The sequence below is a fragment of the Manduca sexta genome, chromosome 26, assembly GCF_014839805.1.
Source record: "Manduca sexta isolate Smith_Timp_Sample1 chromosome 26, JHU_Msex_v1.0, whole genome shotgun sequence".
Lineage (NCBI taxonomy): Eukaryota > Metazoa > Arthropoda > Insecta > Lepidoptera > Sphingidae > Manduca > Manduca sexta.
The window spans coordinates 6,080,380-6,099,526 of record NC_051140.1 but is presented as its reverse complement, the minus strand read 5'-3'; the positions used below and the strand labels follow the sequence as shown (position 1 = coordinate 6,099,526).

General features: G+C 35.3%; 1 protein-coding gene across 1 annotated transcript; it reads left to right on the top strand.

Annotated features, from left to right (window-relative positions):
- The first annotated feature begins 6,118 nt into the window (after positions 1-6,118).
- Positions 6,119-9,006, top strand: LOC115453030 (dual specificity protein phosphatase 14). Its single transcript, XM_030181662.2, has 4 exons — positions 6,119-6,408; positions 7,173-7,401; positions 7,840-7,976; positions 8,272-9,006. The coding sequence occupies exons 1-4, from the start codon at positions 6,305-6,307 to the stop codon at positions 8,459-8,461; spliced, it is 660 nt and encodes a 219-aa protein (XP_030037522.1). The 5' UTR covers positions 6,119-6,304; the 3' UTR covers positions 8,462-9,006.
- Positions 9,007-19,147: the final 10,141 nt, after the last annotated feature.

The window sequence follows — 19,147 nt, the reverse complement described above, 5'->3', positions numbered from 1 at the left end:
ATTGTTGCATAACTTTAACCGTTTACGCAGCGCACGCAACGGAAGCGCTCCAAACGATGATGATATATAGCCTATAGCTCTCCAGGAACAAAGGGCTATCCAACACAAAAAGATTTTTTCAGTTCAAACCGGTAGTTCCTGAGATTAGCCACTACTGCTTCGCTCCTATTGGTCATAGCGTGATGATATATAGCCTATAGCGCTCCACAAATAAAGGGCTATCCAACACAAAACGAATTTTTCAGTTGAAACCGGTAGTTCCTGAGATTAGACATTACTGCTCCGCTCCTATTTGTCATAGCGTGATGATATATAACTTTGAGCACTCCACAAACAAAGGACCATTCAACACAAAAATAACTTTTCAGTTTGAATCGGTAGTTTCTGAGATTAGCCATTACTGCTCCGCTCCTATTGGGTATAGCGTGATGATATATAGCCTATAGCACTCCACGAACAAAAGGCTATCCAACGCAAAAATATTTTTTCAGTTGGGACCGGTAGTTCCTGAGTTTAGCCATTACTGCTCCGCTCCTATTGGGTATAGCGTGATGATATGTAGCCTATAGCACTCCACAAACAAAGGGCTATCCAACACAAAAATAATTTTTCAGTTCGAACCGGTAGTTCCTGAGATAAGACAATACTGCTCCGCTCCTATTGGGTATAGCGTGATGATATATAGCCTATGGCACTCCACGAACAAAGGGCTATCCAACACAAAAAGAATTTTTCAGTTTGGACCGGTTGTTCCTGAGATTAGCGCGTTCAAACAAACAAACAAACAAACAAACAAACAAACTCTTCAGCTTTATATAATAGTATAGATACGTCACAGGAAAGCTAAATTCGCGATTTCGTTTTCTTGGACAACATAATTATTCTAGTTTTTTTTAATTTTAAAACCAACCTAACGAAGCGATGTTGAAAAAATTTTTATGGGACCAATCTGGAGAGAAATTATATCGAATAAAAAAAGAATTTTCCAAATCGGTTCATAAATTAGCGAGTTCAGAGGTAACAATCAAACAAAAGAAAAAAAAAATTCACGTCGAATTGATAACCTCCTCCTTTTTTGAAGTCGGTTAAAAATGAATACTATCTACATACATTTGCTGGTTAATACCATAACTGTCAAATAATGATTACTGGAAACTAATGAAACAACCCCGAAAAGATTATTTATTTCATAACTGGAACCTGACTGGAAATTTGCCTATCTCAGCTCTGCGCAGGCTCTGCACTAAATATTGATCCATGTCAACGAATATAAATTCTATGGAGGTAATTTATTAACTGACTCTAAATTTTACTCTTTTATTATTATATTTAAGTCTGATAAATCTATGAAATTTCTAGCGATACTGCTTGTGTATAATTCATGTTTATACACAAGCAGTATCGCTAGAATATGTATATTTTTAAAATTAAAGTTATAGGTACTTAAGAATACATTTTCAGTTAGTAGAGATCTTTATTAAAAACTTAACGCCTTATGATATGGGTTCGATACGCAGCGAGGTTAATATTGCTGTTAATATTATGGTAGGCGCATTGAAGGCGGGCGTGTTTGATCAATCGGCGCCATGATACGGACTAGAGGAGTGCTGTTTATTGTAACAGTTACACGAAATGATGACGTCAAATTTATACAATAATTAGGGGAAGTTGTGTGCTATCGTGCGGTGCCGTACGCCATATGATCTTATTAGAGTAGAAATTTGTCTTATCTCTAGAGATACTACTTTTGTTGACAATCAGCCCACCAACATCGTTCCCATAGAGCACGTGAATCAACGTAATAAATACGTATTAAAGTGTTGAAAACCGTAATGTGTGCAAATTGGCACAAACCTACTCTTCTCACTAATAACATTATTTCTTATTTTCAGTTGAATGCATTTATGATCCGGCGCTATTTATACAGCTCGAGTGTTGGATAGTCGAACGTTAAGCTAAATTTTTTTAAAGGATTATTGCTGTAATTGATGTTGTCTCGGGTTTGGGATTGGTGCATAGTTAACGACAAAAAGTAGCATGATATTCCCTAAAGTTTATTTGATTCGGGTTCTCAAATGTTAAATAAAATTATTTTATTTATTTATAGTCCATCCGTGATCGTGAAGGTTGCAAATTCTTCGAAACGGTGGGAAAAAATCATAATATATAAAACCGCGATAAAATAGTTTTATTTAAATTATTTTTTTAGATATAAGAAATAATGGATTTTAGGTTTATGACATTAAACACCTAAGTATCTCCTAAATATAAGTAAGAATTAAAGCACTAACGCTGCATGATCCGACAGTTTCATTCGCGGTTAATGTGTAGTGACACGATGTATTTGTTTACATCACGGGTCAGCTTTACTACGGTAGTACACGTGATTCATTTACTCGTTTGTCGTCCAGAAAAACATACATGATCGTATTACATAACAAATTGTTCGAGTGTGTTCAATCCAGAGATAGTAATAATTAGTTAAAAAATACACGGCATATTAACACTAATTTTAGATATTTTGAATTAAGAATACATATAAAACATTTACTTAACTGTGAAACAAGATGATCAGCAATAATGATTAGGAGGAAGGGAGAGAGACGTGTATCTCCGGTAGTCACATTTGCTATACGAAATGTCCTATCAAGTAGTCCTTTCACATCAGTTTTTTTGTGGCACTGACATGGTCGAGCCGGCCCTTTCTTGCTGCAGATAGTTTTTAATACTCCTACAGCACAACTTTTAAAAATACATTTTTAATACGACCATTTCAAAAAAATACTTTTAAATTTTGTATAACGTGTTTCGTTCCATGTCACAGTTTACTTTCTGTTATTTTTTTTTGTTTCAGGAAGAAATTATTTCGTGCTGAGAGTTTAAATGAAATGCCGCCTACGTGATTATTCAACATTTGCCTTGAGTGTTGTTAGTGAAAGTGTTGAAGAGCGTCTTTAATGTTTCTACCATTTTTATAGTTGAGTCAGTTACTAGTTATTGTAGTAGAGTTTAGTTGGTTAGGAAACTTTTTAACGCGTAGCTTCCGAACGCTTGTAGTATTGTGCTACGAAGTTCAAAATGAATAATTCGTAGCGCGCGTAACAATGCACGAAAACCATCTACCGCATATTTCCAAGGTACATACGTAGACATATCTACGTGCAGTATGGCGTGCGACTGCGCGGTAGGGGAGGGACGGCGACGCGACGTTGACGAGACGTGAACAGGCTAGTTTCCAATGTTTGATTTAGTTTATTATTTTATATGTAACAGAAAATAATATGAAAAAGAAATTCTTCTGTGAAATCAGCAACAAAATTGGTTGAAAATTAAATAAGTTATTCATATTTGAAATATTGGTGTAAGTAAAAAATGAGGCGCGGTGGGGTATAGCGCTGTCCTTTTCTCACTCACTTAGCGTTATGGTAGGTGCCACTAGGTGACGTCACATTTCACTATTACTGTAATTTGACAGCTTCCCTTTACACCAAATCTCAAAGCTTTATAACCTATTTATTATTGCGTGCATTTTAAAAAATCTTTTTCTGAGGGATTTTATATGTAATACATTTTTAGTAAATGTATTTAAAAAAAGTCGTCAACTACCCTACTGTAGTATACTAGTATGTAGTATACTACCCTACTGTAGAGTTACATAGAGTCGTCCTGCTCGCGCTCGACTTCCATACAGTCAAGTGCCAGCGTCGCGTCGCTATCCCGCTTCGTCTGTTTTTTGGTATTTAATTATTGTTACTACAAAAAGCGTTCATTATAATCTGGCGTTAAATATACATTATCGCTATGTTAGTTTCAACATACAGATTTTAATTGAAATTAAAAAACTATGTGAAAAGATAAGGATGTGCGTATTGTAAACATAATATTGAAAAGGATTAATGCAGTTGATAGGAAATAAATTATAAAAGCCAATTTAAACAAACAAAACTTTTCAACAATTGATTTCAGTACCGGAAGACTGTATGTCTCATTATAAATAAATTATCATAATTTACATACACATACACTCGTGCCTTTTATTTTCGAAGAGGTTGGCAGAGGCGTAATTGGTGCTCCGAGTACCATATATCCGTGCACATTCCGTCCCATGATCTGATAGGGGGCGGGCCTGTCGGGCACAAATTCCAGACTCCGGGTTGATACTGAGCAGAAAACCCAATATCACTGCCCGACCTGGGGATCAGCCCGACATCACAGCACTGCAAATACAAACTTGCACTGCCACCGAGGCAGGCTCATAATTTAATCGTACATATCTAGAAGTTATTGCAAAAGACAAAGGATGATGTTGAGCTGACTGCCAACGGTCACTTGTTGTAGGGGCACTACAAAATTTAAATAAAATAAATTGAATATATAAAAAACAATTTAAATATTTTTTCAGCAAACCGTTCCCAGAATCAACGCCCTTGAGATGTAGCTACAAAGATGAATCGCTCTATATTTTCGTACAAAGTGCACAAAATATTTTACGAAATGATACAATCCAAGGTAACAGGAAGCGACGACACCTGAGCTTTGCGATGCAAATAGAAACGAACCAGCCTACAATGTTGCTTCGCCATTCTTGAAATGAGATTTATTACTAGTTATATTTATGAGTATCGCTCGAGATGTTGCTTGAAAAATTAGATATGTACGCTTGGAATTGGCACAGTTATTTTGTCTTAGTGGTTTTGTTGCACGTGGTTGGTATTTAAGTGACTAGTTCCAAACTGGTGAAACCCGGGGTAGACCTACCTCTCTATATGAAAAATTGTATAATGATTTCTTATATTTATGTGAATATTAGACATTGTAATAAAACTATTTTACAGATTTTATCACGGTTTTTTATTTATATAATAATTTTCTCTTGACGTTTCGAAGATTTTGCAGCCTTCGCGGTCACGGAGCGGACCCGTGGGTGTTTTATTTCAATTAAACATCGTATATGCAGAATATTATAACTTCAACGAATAACTTTGAATTAAAATTTCATTGTTTCTTGAGGGAAGTAAGATTAAGGAACATCATATGAATCGTGTAAGAGATTTAATTAATGAAAATTGTCTGACTTATGTTATTCAGACAAGCAACTAAAAAAAATTTAAGGGAAAGAAAATATATTATTTGCGATCAAGAAATATAAATCGGAGTTATGTCTTTTTATCTTTAGTCGAACAAACGTTATAGCCATGTTTACCGCAATAAAACATCAAGTTATCTATTACTACGCGAAACAAAATATTGGCTAACATTGTTTTGTTTATTATAACAAAAATTGCATTATGTAAATGCTTCTGAAGTAAATATAACAATATTTTGGTAGTATTTCATACGTTATGCTACATTATAAAGATCTAAGATTTAGTGCAATAGATATATTATGGTCATAAAGTAGTACACATATACTTATGTGATAAATTATAATATACTATACAATATACGTACTTTTTATAAATCGAAGATAAGAGATAATTATACACAATATTATATTTTAGAACAACGTGAAGAGTTGTGATTTGTAAGGTAAAATTTAGGCACGTCCTTTGTTTCATAAAAAAATAAAGATGGAATTGTTTACTTTGCAGGCAAATTTTTTATTACATTTATGGAGGACTTAGAACCCAAAGTGGTGAGTTAAGAGGACTTACTAAATATATACACATAGTGATTGTAGATGAAAGAGTCGGTATAAGTCTATCGTCAATACTATACGAGCTAAACCAGTGATATTCTGATATCAATAATGAATTAGAATTCATGTAGATGTTAATCAAAGCAGTTAATAAATTAATCGAAGTTCATTTATAAAGGTCATGCGATATGGAAATATGCTGAAATGTTTTTTATTTGAAAGATTATGCATGTGTATGTACACATTTGTTTTGTAGTAACCTATATTGTGATATTGAACTAGAAATGAGATTACAGTACGTACTATAAGCAATGGAAACAAAACTGAATGAAACAAAGAATCCGCAACTAACCAAAAACAGAAAGGCGCATGTAAACAAAATAAGCGTCATCGTCGCCGCTGAGAATAACTATGGAATGCCGGATATTGCAATCCGTCCGTCACGGGCTGTGGCATGCCACGTACCCGCAGGTGGCTGAAGCGGAGTACAGCTTCAGTCAGTAGCTCAGTACGCGACGAGAGCACGCACCGAGCGTACGCATGTCCCGAACATCCGAACACAAAACATCGAAACTGAACACGATAAAATAAACAAAGTGTAGCTTGTGTTGTGGATAGTGAAGAGTGACAATCGACATTTTAGAGATCGTTAGTGATATTGTAGCCATGAAAGTCCTCACCGTCGGCGATAAAGTAGCGAGTGTTGGGGGCGAGAATGAGCCCACTGTTGTGGTCGATACACAGAAATTGGCTAGAGAGGAATTGAACAGGTAATTAGGAAAACTATCCACATAAAATAAATGCACTACGAATTTAAATATTTAAATCTGATTACTCGAGGCAAACTATTTTAGAATTTAAGTGGTGACAGATTTTATAACAATAGCTATATTATAACACACAATAATGATTTTTATCGGCTTCTATTTAGAAGTAATGTGTTATTTTTTCGTGTAGAACCGATTTTTATTAAAATTGCTTTATGATAGAGCACATATGCTTTCGCTGCACTTAAAGGTAGCTTAATTTATTGAGGAAATAAAAAAGTGTATTTACAAGCACGAAAATACACACAGTCATCCTTTCGTCTATTTAATTCCATAAGACGTTTTTAGGCAAAAAGAGCACGCAGTGTAGCAAGTTCGCTAGGTCAGCCGCCCTGGAAGTTTGCCAGGGTGACACAACCTCGTGGTATTCGGTGTTTACGTGCCCGGCCAGTCGCGTTGTTGTCATGAATTGGACAGGAATGTTCTCACTCAATAATGTTTTCATACTTTATGTTCTGTTTACGATTCGATTACTACACTAAGGACGTAAAACCTTGTTTATAGGCAACGTGTATGTTTACGACTGCCCTTTTAGTTTGATCGATGTCTTTCTTCTTTTGCTTTGATACTTCGTTTTACACGTTTGAAGTTTAGGCCAATTATTCATTATTACCAACAATTTAAACACGACCTAATCCTGTCTAAGCATTCCTTATTTTTTTTTCACAATTTGCAACGATTGTTCTGATGTTAAATTTGTCTAACAGAGGATGTCCTCTCGGAGTGTCTCGTGTGACGTCGTCGGTGTATGTATGTGGAGCCCACGCCCTGCCTGGTGCAGTGAAGGCCCTGCATCCCAGGCTGATCGTCAGCGCCGCTCCCGAACTTCCCCCACCTCCTGAAGACTACGTGCCTCGACACTTTGTACCTCTCCTGGACACGCCCAACTCAGACATCTATCCGTTTATGGAACGTGTTGCTGACCTGATTAATGAGGTAAGGTGTTTAACCTTATTTTTAATCCGGATTTGTATAATACTTTACGTAGCATTGATTAGATAATATAGGGATGTGTTAATGTTTTCGACCTGAAACATACTCTTAATTTGTTTGCTTGAGCATTTGCCATTACTCATTGAGATTCTGGGTTCAATACCTAGATATGGAAATAACTTAACTGAGTTTATTTTAACACGATTTGCTTGGGATTGTTAAGCGCTTTCATTGGTACCGCTAGAAAATGTTAATCATACAAGCGGCCTGGCATAGGAATTATTTCAGCAACCTGCGTGTAAATTGGGCCGACCCCACATTATATTAAGATAAGGCCAGGCAGTCTAGCTATAAATAAAGTTTCTATATTAATACACGTAAAGACTAAGATTGTTATTTTGTAATATCATATTCATTTCATATTTTATAACGTCTGTACAGGTGGTCGCAAATGGAGAAGTGGTACTGGTTCACTGCGTGGCGGGGGTGTCGCGTTCTGTCACTCTCTGCTTGGCGTACCTCGTCAAGTGGCAAAAAATGACCCTGCGCGACGCTTATCATCATATGAAGCAAAGACGGTACGAAATCCAATAATTGTCTTAAAAGATGTAGTACTATAGAAAAATTCTATTTAGATGATCACGGCGAAATCAGCTGGGCGCGTATCGTGACACAAACCTGACGTAATTGCCAGCAGTCTGCAAATGTTTAAGATTATATTTAAAACGAGCTGAGCATCACCGTGACTCATAACGAGAGTTGTTAGGGGAACACGTAATGTGCTGTCAAATATTTATAATATTTTTAGCACGATTATTTTTAATAGTTGCGATGTGCAAGTCACAGAATTAGATTAATAATCTTTGTTTCTAGGCACCAAATCCGACCGAATACGGGCTTCTTCAAGCAACTCATCAAATTCGAGGAGCGGCTTTTCGGAGAAGCATCCGTGAAAATGGTGTACTGCGAGGCCATTGACAAAGAAATCCCTGACGTTTACGAGCCGGATTATAGCGGAATGACCTGGTTCAGGCAGCGGTACGGGCCTATCGAGAAGAGCTGAAGAAAGAAAGAGATGTAAGGACAGCCGTGATTTGCCGAAAGGGAAGGATGGTATTATAAGACTGAATGGATGAGTGGTTTTTGAATGGCGGGTGTGATATTGTTGGCGTGTCTGCGGTCTTGGAATTTTATTAGAATATAATTGGTAAAATCGAATGTATTAGTTTCTTCGGTTGTAGATTCGCTGTTTTGGGGAATATAGTGTGTAATTAATTGATAATACCGCAGATTATGAATGAAAGAATGGTTGGTAGATATGATTATTCTACAAAAGTAGCGTCAGAAATATCAGTTTTAATGTAAGGAGAGCGTTTTGAAGCACGATATTATTAAGAAATAATGTTACTTAATATTATTTTTCTTGATTAGTAATTATCAATAACACCGTTTAATAATTTTAACATATGCTCGTTCTTATTAAGTGAATATTATGTGATATAAAAATATTGTTAAAAAATCTTATCTTACGTTGATCTATCTTATAAGATTGATTTATAATTTAAAATTAAGGGACCAAAAATAAATAAGCGATTGTTCAAATTACTATTTGTGTTTTTAATTTACAAAATCTACATAAAACGTTGCAATTTTTTACCATTTGAATAACCAGACTCTAAAAAAACTGATTTTAGCCCCAATTATTATTTATTTCTATCACCAATAATAAATAATTCTCTCGATGGTGAAATGTTTTGCTTTTATAGCAACACTAACTTTTCCCGCGGCTTTGTCCGCGTGAAAAAGGTTTTCCGGGATAAAAGTAGCCTTTAACACTAAGGAGTAATATAGCTTTCTATTAGGGAAATAAATTGAAAATTGGTTCAGTAGTTCCAGATATTAGTTTCTACAAACTCACAAACTTTTCCTTTTTATTAGTATAGATAAAAACGAGATATTATCAATCAACATTGCTTATAAGAGAAAATAATCGTCATAAATTGAAAAATACATAATGCATAGATTTTTTTATTTCATATGTTGGGTCTTATCTCAGCGCTGTAATCTAAATCCGCGTGAAGTTTTCGCAAGGTGGATGTAGTTTGTTACATAGTTTTAGTACGTATTACTGATACATGAAAATTGGTAAACATTGATATGAATAGCCGGTACGTTGGTACGAAATAAACTGTTCGTTCTTTTCATTCAATTAGTTACTTAAATAGAGCAATTATAAAGAGTGTTTTCCATAATCGTTGTTGTCGCCAGCATCTTCCAGTGGACGTCTTGACGCGAGGTTCATAACCCGTTAGTGGGATGCCTACAGCATGGTCACTCAATTTCCAAGGATTGCGAGCGTATAAAGCACTCAGCCGAAAGTCCGGTGTGTTTATATAAGCCGATCTTTGATCTAACAAACGTATGAAAAGTAGAAAAAAGATTCTTTACGGCGGGTAAAAATGATTTTTCGATATTTTATTTATTTTTTAAAAATTTACAGCCTTTAATATTAAAGTGACACAGTTTTTAAAGTACTTTAAAACAAATAACCATAAAATAAATAAAAACACACTTCTTTATAGCCACCATTAATTAAATTACAGACACTTATTATATACAGTATTACAAACTATATAGATATAATACATCATTTTTAAATGGCAAAGAAGTGGAGTCGGCTTATGTTGACAGTGAGCAGTGTAACACAACACCGGTCAATCCTAGTTTTCAGTGCTCTCCACTCTTACGTTATAGGTATATATAAGTTTTAACCATTTGATACAGATTCTGTAACCTTTCGTAGTAGTTTGACTTACTTGGTAAATGTCATATTGCATCTGTATTTGATGGATAAATTCAATACATAATATTACAGTTTCCCCTAACGGATTACTGCCTTTTCAGTCTATCTCCAGATTTATGCCTAATGCGATGAAGAGCAGCCGCTGCGTTCGATCGCTATAATGATATCGGCCTATCCAGTGGATCTATAATAATTGACACCGGAATACATTATATCGAACCGTTATAGCGAATTTTTCATCCGTTGTGTTGAACTGTTAGCCAGTTTATTATAAAATGTAATAATACCATTCCTATCCCACTGCTGGGAGCGGGCCACGGAGCTAATGAAAGTATAGTTCAACTAGTAAACTACACAAATTCACTAACCTTCTCATAATTACTATGTAGTAATGAGTAATGTCCATTGAAGTGTTGTTGGCCCCGTGGCATTGGGACGGATAGAAATAGCAGCGATCCGTCACGGCAGCGCACGCGCCTACGCTTCCGCGTTGTCCGACGAATAATGACACGTGTTTATGAAAATTTGTTATTGCATAAGAATTGTCTAGTTTCTCTGGTAATTGGTATTTTTGTTTTTTGAGCGGTTTAAATTTGCTGTGAGTTGGTTTGTTTCCAGAGAAAATGTGGATGAGAAGTTGTGTTGTTCTTGTTATAGTTTATCAAATATAATGATATTTTATGTTTATTAGGTTTTGCACGCGGCTCGGTTCGTTTAATGACTGTCATTACTGTGCATTATGAGAAGTATCTTATATCTCAAGGTGACGAGCGCTGTTTCTGTCTGTCTGTTTTTGGGATTGTTAGCGCTCATCTTCGAACTATTGAACGGATTTTCACGTAGATTTTAGAGGCAGAGTTCAATTGGGAGCAGATGTAGGCTTTGTTTTATTAAAATCGGATATCGATAAAGCTGTGTCTTTCTAAGATATTTGTAATTTAAAGATCGGGTTTACTTGGGTGCGATTAAAGTTTGTAAATTTTTTAAACTCTCTTATCGATGAATTGAACATAAATGTTAATCATAAGTTAAAAGAAGCAGAAGAGTTGTCACTTTAATTCTAAACTTTATATTATTAGTATATACGAGTACATATTATATATTTATGTATTTATAATCTGTATTTTATGTATTTATAATATTACTTATATTATGTTTGTATTTAATATAGTTTAACATTATAGTTACTTTTATGTATGTTTATGTATTATTAAATATCCTTATGCACCTACCTTATTTATCTCTGCACCACCCTTAGGTTGACTGGGAGAGAATGCCTTTGGCATTAAGTCCGCCGATATACTTATTATGTATATAAAGTGCAAATAAATAAATAAATAAATAAATAAGTTGTCAAAGTTTGAAGCAAAGTCTACTTTAACACAACACGCCCAATGGCACAGCATCGGTCGCAATACAATAGTTACACCCTTGACAACTAATCACGCAAGATTGAAACCATCGAACACTATTGAAAACAATATTGCATGTTACAACGATGAAATATTGCTACCTTTTTAGTGAGTGTCTTGTGGCGAAGTTGTAATGCATGCGCGGTACGACAGCGCTCTGAGGTCCTGGGTCCGATACCGGTTTGGGCAAAGTAATATTTCGGTTTTTCAGTGTAGTATCAGCTCGGAGTCTGGAATTTGTACCCAATATGGCGATAGGCTCGCCCCTTATTTCATCATGGGACGGTAAGTGGGTACCCTGGTTGCGCCTCTGCATACCCTTACGAGGACAAATGCGTGATGTCTGCTTTGTTTTGTTACTAGAAGTCGTTTACCAGTATACGTCACTTTTGCTCTTCTTTTCGTACTTTAATCTCTTTCCAAGTTACTATAGATAAAATTGAAACTATGTTGATTTAAAACTACTGGTTTATCGTTGGTTAGTTAGTTTATATTCATTTATTCAATAACTTATAACAAGTTTGTTAGATACGGACATTCTATTAAAAATATGAGTTGTAGTTGCTGGAGTTACTTAACGATATTAAAGAATTATTGAAAATTTAAGTGGTTTGATTTCGACATTGCGTTAATAGGTAAATGAAACCGCATACTCTTCTTTCTCTCTGCTAACAATGTGCCAAAAAATCATTTACAAATACGTCGTCAGATAGCTTAAAGATCTACCCATCCCCTGAACTTACCTAAATAACGGTATCTTGTTTAGAACTTTTTCAAAAAAACATTAAAAGAGTGTCTCTATCTCATTTTTACATACAAAACTATAAAACTGTATTTACAAAACTGCAATTTATCTTCAAATAAGGTTTCCCTGACACCACTTTTGTGCTTAGCACCGCAGAATATCTATACTTTTTACCAGTCAAATTCAACGTTATTAGTAATCCTTGTATTTTGGCTCATAACGTTCTTTTATTTTTAGCACAATGGTTTCACCTGTATTGGCAAACGTTGGTACAAGTTCATTGCTATTGCTAATTACTTCGGACATAATTAGAAACGATGTTGGACGGTCGTCTGATGTTTTTCTGTAGCCGTAAATAATACCTAAACGTCAATCACGTGCCGGCTTATTTTTACAAGTTCGTTCGCATCTCCGACCACAAATGGTAAGAGAGTCTACGGAATATTTCAGTATATTTCCGTAGTTTTTTTTGTAGTCTTTGATGAGGTTGTATGTTTGACAGACGTCGAGGCTGGAATGCGAGGATGCGTAGTAATAGTTTTTTTAATTACTCGTGCTACATTTTCAAGAATATTCGCTGAAAACTCCTCAATTATATATTGTCCAGTTATTTTGTTACACTTGTTCTGTTTAACAAGGGATTTGTGCATAGTCAATGAACCTCTTTAAATGTAGTTTGTAGCATCAACTATGCCATTTACAATATGGTACAAATATCCAAATTTAATTACATTTAAAATAAAGTTACGACCCTTTGTTACTCCGTCTCCAAGCTTTATATTTTAGGAATTGGTCCAAGTATTTCCCTAATGCGTTCAGTAAACTCTTTGTTCAAAGTAAAATGCATTATAATAGACATGACTTCATCGAATTCTTGCAACAGAGATATCCTGAGGAAAATAATTATAGCTATGTTAGATGAACGGATATTCTTTATTCTTTGCTCATAATTCGATATTAGTGAATAAGTTTCATCTTTTAAATAAAACAAAAGAACTTTTTAATAAACGTGCTGACATAAGACAAATAATAAGTGACATTTGGAGTGTTACCAAAATGTTAATTTGGTCTGTCATTTATTTATAAGTGCCATAATTTCTATAATAATGTTAAGAGCAAGGTTGTGAATTCCTGCCAAACTATCTTCATTGTATATTTGCTTTATGCGTATTTAAACTTGTTATATATTCAGCACTTTAGTATTTGGTTGCATCGTCATTTCATCATTTAAGTACGCTATTATTAGCGAAAAGTAACAATCGGTTTATGAATCCAGATCTGTATTTCGGTGCCAAAATATGATGATATGACAAAAATAAGTAAATGGGAGGGTAAATACAAAAGGAGGAAAGTCATAATCTTAGAATACTTAACCTTTAACTAGAATATTAAGACCCAACCTTTTAGTGTCTAACCATCAAATTTACGTGACAGAAGCTATAAAGGTAAACAAAAAACTCTAATAAAAACATGACCAAACATTATAAATAACAATAAATATGAACCTGATACATTAAAGACGTTACTTCGTTTATTATATTTATGTGATAACGTAAATATTTTCGTTTATTAGCGATGGGTAAGGTCACGGTATTTACGAGTGGAAATAGCCTGGAATGCTACGGAAGGTAAAACGAAGGCCGAATTTTTCAATAAATAAGACGCAGAGAGTTTTGACCGACATTTGTCTGTTTAGTCATAGACTATTGAGTAAAAATAGAAATAGCTTGTGGTAAATTGGCAGTATGAATAATATGTAGGTCGGGTAAACGTAATAAATTATATCGAAGACTGACAAATCGGTTGGTTGTCGCGACAGCATTTATATCATTAGTTGCTATCATTTTTATTTCTTGAAATGAATTAATTTATGAGATTTAGTAATTGGGCGAAATAATTAATACCATTGCTGAATATAGATGAATCTAAAGATTTCCGATAGACCTGTCAAAAGCGGCTTGCATCCAACATCCTCTGCGACCTTATAATAATGTGTTCTGTTTGCAGGATGAGATAATCCTTATATGTGCAAACTCCCGCGCAGCGTCTGTCTGTTCTGACGCGATAGACTCAAAATTACTGAACGGATTTCACTTTGGTATGGAGATTGTTTAAGACCCTGGGAAGGACATAGATATTTATCCCGGAAGAACTTAAAGCACGCTGGTGCAGGCGCAAACAACAGCTAATATCTAAATGTTGCATTATACACATGATCGGTGGGATCACGATGGGTTTATGCGATAAATAGAAATAGAAACATAATGCTATATTGTTTTCATTCAACTCTCTAAACTTCGAACAATGAATACATTTTCTAAAACATCCGGAGTTAGCGGGAAAGTAATTGCTTCTCCGAATCGACCTTTGAGCATTGCAATTGTAATTATCAATAATTTCGGTTTTTAGGTCGTAAGAAACTAACGGGTTTTTCCTATTAGTTGCTTATTTAGCATTAGTTAGTGTTCAGTTGCAGTTTTAATGAATGTTTTCCGTTTTAATATGATATGATCTGGCAATTTCGCGCCCTAGTTACGGTTGGGACATCGAATATATTATAAGTAATTTGTGTTCTTTTTATATCACGTGTGCTGCGGCAATAAATTATTCTTTCTTACATCAATCCATTGAGCTAAGTATCTATATAGGTAGATATTCCAAATAGTATGTCGTTACTTGTAATAATTTACACACGAGATGTTGGTTGCAACTTCGCTCGCGTGTAATGCCTTTCCCGCTGCAAAGGTCTCTAAAATACTGTAGCTATTTATAACGCCAACTTTACGAATACAGGTTCATCTATTTAAAAAATCTATAAGTTTCCATGGGAACAAATTACTGAAATAAAAAGGTTTTGTGTTAATCTAGGACATGGTCTATCCGTCTGCTAAATTTTATCCAAATTCGTTTAACCGTTTCTGAGTTTATTTCTAACAAATATCCTAACATTATCACAAACTTTCTCATTTTTAATATTAGTTTAAAGTTAGATATTTAGTTTTAGCCTCGCATGATAGTTGTGTGTAGTCTGGGATTGAGGCGGTGCAATTCGATGGGTGAAATTCGAAGTACAGTGATGACTCGATTAACTCGACTACTTAATATGGATTTGCGATTATCATAATTGCCAACGCCGGATGAAGTTTTGCATGAATCTTAAAAGGCGGTGCAATGCGATGATCCAAATTCAAGGTACTGTTGAGACTCGATTAACTCGACCACAGAATATGGATTCGCGATTATCGTGATGACCAAAGACGGATGAAGTTTTGCATGAAACTCAAAACCTAGTCAATCAATAAAAAATCTTTCACTAATAGTAAGTAACATTACCCTTGAGTGTCGTGCTGTCGGGGAACGTTGATTAACGCGAGCGAAATCGAAAAAAAGTTCACTAATAATAATTAATTCATTTACAAAAGTAAGTTTTCTTCATTCATTCAATTATGCGTATTTACGATTATGCTATTGCCTTAATGCAATTAGTTATATAATCGAATTTCCACTGTATACATTTGACATGACGGCGATCATAATCCGTCATCGAAGCTACTCTGTGTGTAGGAATCATTCACGGCCGATATCGTAAATTTTGGCCTGAAAATACTAAGTGATCTCTCATGTGGACGTGCGAGGAAAGTATTATTTTCTATAGGTCACGTTTAAGGAACCGTATAGGTGACACATGCTTTCACATCTATATCTTCTATACTTATCTATACTTATAATAAATCTGTAGAGAGGTCAATTCTGTACATGAAATATATTTCCAAAATAACTATCAGGGGGTGATTAGGGATCGATACTGATGCCAAAAATGCAATTTGTAAAATTTTTGTCTGTCTGTATAACCGTTATAGAAACAAAAACTACTCGACGGATTTCAACGAAACTTGGTACAATTATTTGTCATACTCCTGTGCTGGTTATAGTATACTTTTCATCACGCTACAATTAATAGGAGCAGAGCAGTGAAGGGAAATGTTGGGAAAACGGGAGAAGTTACTCCATTTTTAAGCTTCCGTCGCGTGTGCAACCTTAATGGTTAAAGCTACACAGAAATCATGTATGACGGAAATGTTCTCCTTAAAATTATGTAAAAAATATCCCACGACAGCATATGTCTATCTTTTATGGTTGACTCACAATAACACGTGTAACTCCCGATAGCTTAGCAGTTCGAAGCTTTCTCATTATATTTGTCTACTCTTACGTTTATAACACTCTCAGTCAGCCCCGGATCTAGGGGTCAAGCCAGGGCCCGTGCCCCGGGCGGCGAATTTAGAGGGCGGGAAATTCAAACTTGGCAGACGAATACACATCTCATCATTAACGCAACTTTGACTACTGCGACATCTATACTCTATACTACCTATACTTCTATACTATTATATAAAGCTGAAGAGTTTGTTTGTTTGAACGCGCTAATCTCAGGAACTACCAATCCAAACTGAAAAATTCTTTTTGCGTTGGATAGCCCTTTGTTCATGGAGTGCTATAGGCTATATATCATCATGCTATACCCAATAGGAGCGGAGCAGTAATGGCTAATCTCAGGAACTACCGGTCCAAACTGAAAAATTCTTTTTGCGTTGGATAGCCCTATATTCGTGGATTGCTATAGGCTATATATCATCACGCTATACCCAATAGGAGCGGAGCAGTAATGGCTAATCTCTGGAACTACCGGTCCAAACTGAAAAATTCTTTTTGCGTTGGATAGCCCTTTGTTCGTGGAGTGCTCCAAGGTATATATCATCACGCTATGACCAATAGGAGCGGAGCAGTAATGGCTAATCTCAGGAACTACCAGTTTGAACTGAAAAATTCGTTGTCATGGATAGCCCTTTATTTGTCGGGTGCTATAGGCTGTATATCATCACGCTATGACCAATAGGAGCGGAGCAGTAATGAAACATGTTGCAAATACGGGGACAATTTATTAGTTTTGAGAGCTTCTGTTGCGTGCGCTGCGTAAACGGTTAAAGTTATGCAACAATGATGTATGACGGGATTATCCCTCTTAAAAAGTTCTAAAAAATATATTATAAAACAAAGTCCCCCGCTGCATCCGTCTGCCTGAACGTCTTAAACTCAAAAACTACCCAACGTATTAAGATAAAATTTGGTATGGAGACAGTTTGAAACCCTGGGAAGAACATAGGCTCCCGGGAAACTACTACTTTTATAATGGAAAACTTTAGCCTGAAAAACTTTATAACGCGGGCGGAGCCGCGAGCAAAAGCTAGTAACAAATATTTTAATGAATTTCATCTAATAAAATATCTTCTAAAATGAATTATTAGACATGTTTTTCTAAAACCGCCTTTAAGTATTCTAATTCAGCTTTAATAAAGCAATAAATTTCTCTATTACAAGCAAAGTATAGGTCAAGCGTGATTTAAAACAAAACGGATAGTTATAATAAATGTTGTTTACACAACGATGTGATTAAGAACAATTTATTGTCGTTCAGTTTTATGAAAGCAAAGATTTTGCCAAAAAAACAGCAATAAACGATTAAATATGGGCTTATTAACATATTTATATTGATAAATTTAAAGTATTTTATGATCGCTAACGTGGCTATTTACATGTCTTTTATGAAAACAAAATTTTGAAGAATTTCATGTGATAAGATATCTTGGTTACTGAGTGAGACAGTCGAACGTGGCTGGCTTTACCATCACTTCAAATTTAAATAAACTTCGGATAAGATTAAAGACACGGAAGTTTTGAATTAATTTGTCTGAGTAGTGACTACAGGGTATCTTCAGGCTCAATTCCGTTATCTTTGAAATAAAGACAAATGTTTGTTTTGGAGACTATAACGTGTTTTCTTAGACTCAATCACTATCTTTACTTTGTACTTGTCTTATTAACTTCAGATTTCTTTTATTTAAATTCCAGTATTGCTTGATGTTGAACTGAACTTCTTGCAAGTTCATTATTGCTTCATAAAGCCACAACTCCGTATGAATACCAAAACTCAATACTATAGCAAGTTGAAAAAGAGCGTTTAATTAAATCTGACCCATTACCTAAGAATCTCCAAGAACTGGAACAAAATGACTCGCACAGTTTTGACATGTCGCTATGACATCTGCCGTCTGGAATCTCAAAAGAAAAGTCCGAAAGTAAGTGTGTGTCGCAGTGTGGCGAATTCCGATCTATTTATAATAAACATCTCGCACCGGCCCGTTCCGACTGTCGTATTCACATTCCGCATCTATATTTTATGCACATTCCATGAAAATAATTTTTAGCGCCACATGCTCCAGAAATGGTGTCCTTGCACGAGATTAAATAGTTTACGCGTGTCAGTATTGAAATATGCTTTGCTCCAACGTTTATTGTTATGTTTGACACATTTGGCGAGGTGTCTCTGGATTGGATTTACTGCAGATTTATGTTTTTCAGAAAATAACTTTTTGGCTTTAGCGCGGCCAAAATATATGCATGTGCGTCTTGCCCTATTATCTTTCGTCTTTGTTTAATATATTTGTAAAAACAGGGCCATCTGATTGACTCGATATGTAATTTTTACAAACTATGTTTGCCTTTCGACGATTGGTTGTATAAATTTCATGCTCATACAACTGCAGTGTTAATCATGAAGCTGCTTCTGGATAGATTCCTCAAGAGAATTGCTCTTTCCTCTATTCTCAGGAATCATTGTAGACGAGTCGAGGAACGTTGCACTCGCCGGAATTTTAGTCATTGTTGCTGAAAGAGAATTTGTCGGTCATCATTATGTTTGCATAAATAGAACATAATTAAGTGGAGTAG